General features: G+C 53.0%; 1 protein-coding gene across 2 annotated transcripts in view; it reads left to right on the top strand.

The window, feature by feature from the left end:
• Positions 1-759: 759 nt before the first annotated feature.
• LOC106747467 (LIM domain-binding protein 2) overlaps positions 760-6,000 on the top strand; it is a 191,782-nt gene continuing 186,541 nt past the window's right edge. For both annotated transcript variants that reach the window (XM_014625025.1, XM_014625024.1), the window contains exons 1-2: positions 760-1,395; positions 2,000-2,654. In XM_014625025.1, coding sequence (XP_014480511.1) covers positions 1,371-1,395; positions 2,000-2,654 — 680 coding nt within the window. In that variant the 5' untranslated portion in view covers positions 760-1,370. The remainder of the gene's footprint in view (positions 1,396-1,999; positions 2,655-6,000) is intronic.

Genomic DNA, 6,000 nt, shown 5'->3' with positions numbered 1-6,000 from the left:
AGGAAGAAATCTAGTTGACACTCGGGCGTGATCGGCGAGAAGCGAGAGACGGTAACTCGGACGACGGCTGGTGGAGGCGGCGGCGGAGGAGGGAGGGAGAAGGAGGGCGTCGAACACGTGGTCCGCGAGAGAGCGGCTGGTGGGCGAGGTGCGTGCGTGGCACGCTCCTGGCGCACGTGCGTATGTGCATCTACGCGATCATCGGTGTCCGCGGTGACACGTGTGAGTGACGGAAATCGGTGAACGACGCACGCAGAGAGCGCACACGGCGATCGACGCTCGCGGTGACTCGCGCGCGACCACGGGCAATTTTTCGCGCCCGACGCGAACGCGAGCTGACTCCGACCTGACGCGGGAACTTCGATCCTCCTTACGGAGATCTCTCTCTCTCTCCGGTGCTGACGCGTCAGCGCGAACAACTTTCTCACTCGAGGACAAAAGTGATTCGAGAGAGGGAGAGAGAGGAAGGAATATTTCTCGCCATCTGTCGCCTCCCCCGACTCCGTGAAGCTAGGACGCAGTGAAACGACGAGTGCATCGACAGCGGTGTCGCCTTCGTACCAAGCGCCACCTGCGCGCTACATCCCTGGCGCTTGGAACAGTTCGTCTGTTGACTTCGGTGGTGTTGACTCGCGCTCAGCCCGATTCACTCCCTCTCACTCACTCGCTCGCTCGCTCGCTCCGCTCCTCCCCCTCCGTCTCTCTCTCGCTTTCTCTCCGTCGCGCGAGAGAGCGCGCGCGCGGGCGGGCGGGCGCACTCGCGGGGTCGCTTGTGTTTGGAACGTCGCGAACTTTTCTGCAATGTGACGACGCGGGGGATGAATGGGTAGTAGCGTCATGTCGCAGCGGTGCACGCGTCTGAGAGCGGGCGTGCGGCCGGAAGCCAACGTTCCGCTGCTCGAGGTGTCCTGAGTTACCAAAGCGGAGCGACGACCGTTGGAAAAATGCCGGCGACACGACCACTGCCGCACCACGGACCGTTCGTCTTGTTGTTATTGCTGCACCGAGAGCTCGCGACCGTGCGCGCTGTGTCGCGGCGTGCGATCGCCCCGGACTCTTGAAAAGGGCACCAGTGCCTTCGTCGTGTTTCCCCAGCGGCGAGACGCTGGAATCTCTGCGAGGCCTCGCGTTGTGTGTACTTGTGTGTTAGGTTAGGTGTACCGGCACATAACCTCAAAAGCGCGAGCGCTACGTAGTCAAGGTGTCGGGACATTCTCGCGCGTCATCTCGCCGGCTCTCTCGTCTCCGCGAGGACGAAAGGTAGAGAGGCGAGCTCGTACATTCGCGGTCGTGCCTGTCGAAGCTACGGTGCTGGCTCCATACGCGTCGGGTGATCGGTGAGATGGAATGAGCTGGGTGATAGCGGGACAATGAAGGCCAATGGGACAAATAATGGTGATTTTCCTACATTAATGTTTACATTCGGAGCTGCGCTCGTTACGGATTGAACTGCGACGTTGTCTCGAATGAATTTAACGCTCGGGATGATGTTTTTGCGGCTGGGAACTTGTTTATGAGAGATTCGCTCCTTCGATACTGTGGTAGGCATGGAAGGAGCATAGGATACAAGTGCTTTTATGATGTGGAGGAAGCTTATTCGTGCGAAAGCTCACACAAGCTTCTTCTGATTATCTTTTCTGTCATGAATATGATGCAAATGGAACTTTTGGGCGCATCGATGGGTCATACGCTGCAAATAACTTGCCATACTCTTATATTTGCTTCGAGACAGTGTTAATGTTGACGTAACATCACATGGATGGTATCAAGCATGATGTCAGCTCGAATTAGTTATCTTGAAACAGTCACCTTGAACAGTAATCTATCCATACTATCATACTGTCATTTGTTAATACTATTGTTGAAATATGTTGTGCAACTAGTTCATATACACCTGGACTAAATTAATATCCTAATATTTATGAATTGAATCGCATGCACACAGAGAGAGGATATATTGATAAATTAATACAAACAACTGATTTAATATTATTCACAGGCTGTAGCCGCCTAAACACGCCATTGGCAGCCACCACCACGCTGGAGGATCCAGGAACGCCAGCCTCCTGGAAGGGCCCGCCGCCCGGCTCGGAGGCATCGCCCTTTACGCCCAATTCCGTCGGCCAGGGCGGAGGTCCTGGCGCGGGTCCGTACAATAGCACAGGCGGTCCACCTAGCAATGCGGGATTCCAAGGACCAAGCCCGTTCCCTGGCAATGCCGGCAGTCCTGCCGGCGCGCCGCCGTACCAGGGTCCACCACCTGGTTCGGCTACGCCGCAGTACACCGCGTCGCCGGCGCCGAGCGGCTCCTCGACACCCGGTCCCGGGCCACCACCCAATTCTACCGGTTTTCCGCCGCCACCGAACAACTCGGGGCCGCCTTACAACGGTCCCGGGCCGAGTCCGTTTGGCTCGCCGTCCGGTGGCGCACCGCAGTTCGTCGGGCGACCGGGATCGTCGGGACCACCGTTCGTACCACCGGGTGCTGGTAACCCGCACTTCCCCTCGCACGGGCAACCTTTCGGTGGGCCGCAATATGGCATACCACCGAGCAGTCCATTCGGTCCAGGAGGACATCCTATGGCAGGACCTATGGGACCTGGACACCCGGCGATGATGGGACCTGGTGGCCCGGTCGACAGGCTGGATCAAGGGTGAGTTTCACTTTTTATTACTCGGCTCGATCGAGCCCGACTCGGTTGCATGCTGCGAGTCCCCGCAGGGGCGAGTAATTGTTTTATCTCGAGTAATAATTAGCACGATTGAACACGTGATACACCGCGGCTGTGCAATTACGAGGAAAGGTGGGCGCTTTCCCTGTGGCGGACGCCAAGTAGCAGCATCCTCCGCGCAGATATCGAGATAGCGCCGATATTCGCCTCTGTTTGCATGTATAATTTAGCGCGGATAATCGACGATCGACACGGCGCTTATTAGATCGAGGCGTGCGGCCGAAGTTCGCCGAGAACAATAACAACAACGCGCGAATGTTGCTCCAACTGCGAATGCAAATTCGCGATCGTAATTCCGTTATGGATACTAGCCGGGTAACGCCGCTGTAACGTTAAGCGTCTTACTTTTAATTAAATCGCATCTGCTAATTATATAGAAAACTTCGGAAAGATTTTATGCACCGAGAAATGGAGCGCGATTTGTGGAGAAAGTTGTGCACGCAGCGGCGGTTACGCTAATGATTATTAATCGCAGTGAAAGTTGCTATTATTCCGATCCGCCATAATTTCGGGTTAGAGAATGCAGAATGTTCAGGGAGCATGAACGTTAAACTTTACGACCTGCGTTTCAGCGTGGCGAATCAACGGGAACGTATATTTTCCCGTGCCCGTTCGCCAGGCATTCACCGGAAAAGTGTATCCCAGGTACACGTCGTACCTCGTCGTACCAAATGATAATCTGTAATCGCCGTACGACGCTCTCTCGATGTAGTACCTTACGACGAATCACAACGTAGCGGGTTCAATAACATTGCATCACGATGACGCGCCGTGCGCGCGAGAGGAAAGCCCTCTCTTCGGGGAGAAGCGTCCCACCTTTGACGGAATACCAGATCCGGGGAAATTCCGAAAGACGAAACTTTGTCCCTAAACTTGGGTGCCCGCTAACAAGGCCCTTCACCCTTTTCGCAGCGTAAATCGCACAACCTTGTCCGTTTGACGACAGACAGTTCTTCGCACACAGATACCATTGTCTCTCCTTTGAAAAAAAAAAGCGGAAAAACAAGAGATGTTCTCGGCGCGACGAGAATACGCGAGACAAGAGGGTAGCTTCGTCGCGCGTTGACATTCCTAGATAACGCGGTCCACCAGGTAGCCGGTGTTATTTACCGTGCGTCCCCCAGTCGGTCCGCATTCTTGCCGATAGTCCTGCTCGAGCACGCTCGCATTTACGCCCTTCAGGATCCGTCTTAATCGTTCCTATCGACTCCGTCGTCTTCGTCGTCCGAGACAAACGCTCGTACGCTCGACTAACTTATCACGTGCTTCGAGCCACCCACACACTCGCGCAGCTTGAGCGGCGCGCCTGTGCTCATGCATACGCACGCACGCACGCACGCATACGTGCCGAGTCGGCGGGGTTGGTCGAACGGCGGAAAACCAGTTTTTCGAATAGTTTTGTAACAAGCGCCCGGAGCTGTTACGCGCCCCCCGTTCGATCGCCGAATCGGGGAATGAGGCGGAACGTATTATTCGAAACTTCCACCGCGTGCGATGAGGCCGGAATGCGAGATGGATCGGGGCGGAAAAAATCCGTTACGACTCTCTAATCGTTATCGCCGTACGTACGCGTGTACGTGCGTGCGCACGCACCTATATGTGCGCGTATGTATGAAAATAGATACACAGTGTCATAACTGGGACCATTTTTAGGCACGGTCGCGTTTGTTGCAAATGCGGTCGCAAATACACGCGCGATATCCTGCGTGTTCGCGCGCGAGGCGTGGGTGCGAACGCGCGGTGTGTTCGCCGGTGTGTGGAATATTCTAAATTCCGGCAAACCGCCGAACCGATTGCGTCAAACATGCGGACCGATGCGAGCATCGCGAAAGGCCACGACCTTCCGCGAGAATAACGAGGCATGCCGAAAGTGCACGCGAACGAAATTTCTGATCTCCGGCGCATCGATAAGGAGCAAAAGCGGAATGTGGGACGTACTCTCCGAAAGGGAGTAAAATGTTGTCGTGTCACATTTGAACGTCGGAAAATTAGGGAGAATTTATGATTGATAATTGTATGGTGGCGTCTAGTAAGGAGAACCGAACAATTTCAACACGCGTTATACTTGTGCAAACTTGGAAAGTATAACTCATTGTCGACTTTATCCGCGGTTTTATCGTACGAAGCATTAATTCGACGCCGAATTGACGGACGAAAGAATCGGGCTCTCGCAAAAATAATTTTTTGAAAGGTGAGATCGTTTGGGAATTCGAGGAATTCGAAAGAATAAGACAGGTCGCGAGATACACCGCGTGTACCGATATCATTTTATAACCTTATACCTGTATGAATATATTCATACGTGGTTTAATGTATTCGATAACGATACGCGATATCGGCGCTCTCCGAAAACGTAACCCGACTTTGAGGGATCGTGTTCGACGGTACGTCGATGAAGAAAGCGAGCGAAGTAGAACAACATCATTAGCGAACGGCGCTATAAGCTCTCCGCTGTTTTCCCGAGGGAGTTAAAACGAGGTGAGCGCGAGCCGCGAATAAACGTAACTTAAAAAGGAACTTTTTTTAAACCGGCAAGGCGCGCCACGTGGGCGCCGCACGCGTTCGTATTCCGTGCCATCGAGAGGTCTTAGCAAATTAATATCCCGAGTCAAACGCCTTTTTGTGCTGACCGGATAAAAATGCGTCCTCCAAACGGTCGACCGGTCTTCCAATGGAATTTAACATCTCGCGCAGCGGTTCAAATTATGCATCAATTATACGATAACGTGCGTTACTTAACAATTCCAAAAACGACCGGATGCGTTCCTTAAGGCACGCGATAACAAGAAGCTCCTTCGAGATTCCCTTTGAGTAGAAAATTGTTTTTTTTCTCTCAAAGGGATTTATCGATTTTGCTAACCGAAAATCGTTCGACAACGAGACGATTTTAACGTCTCATCAAATCTCCCTGAAACATACTTTTTTTCCGAGACTTTTCCGAGACCTCATGCACTGCAAACGTAATCGACACAAACGCACGACTAGATGGAATTTATTATAGCCCCGCGGTACACCACCAAGAGTCGCGTGTGTCATTAATCAGCCGCCACATCTCGGAGACGCGATAGATTGCCTTTAATCATTCTAATTAGCGATATATACGGAGATTATAAAGTAGCCGCGCGCTAGGCGGAGCGAGACCGTCGCGAGCGCGATGCGGCGGGCCGCATGCCCGCTATTGCGGAGGATTTATGAAATTGAAACGACAAAGTCGCGATGCAGTTCCTCTAACATGAATTTTAATTCCTGTCCACTCTTAATTAACTTA

The sequence above is a fragment of the Dinoponera quadriceps genome, unplaced genomic scaffold (assembly GCF_001313825.1).
Source record: "Dinoponera quadriceps isolate SergipeBrazil2010 unplaced genomic scaffold, ASM131382v1 scaffold1750, whole genome shotgun sequence".
In the NCBI taxonomy this organism is placed as follows: Eukaryota; Metazoa; Arthropoda; class Insecta; order Hymenoptera; family Formicidae; genus Dinoponera; species Dinoponera quadriceps.
This window is presented reverse-complemented; position numbering and strand designations above follow the sequence as displayed.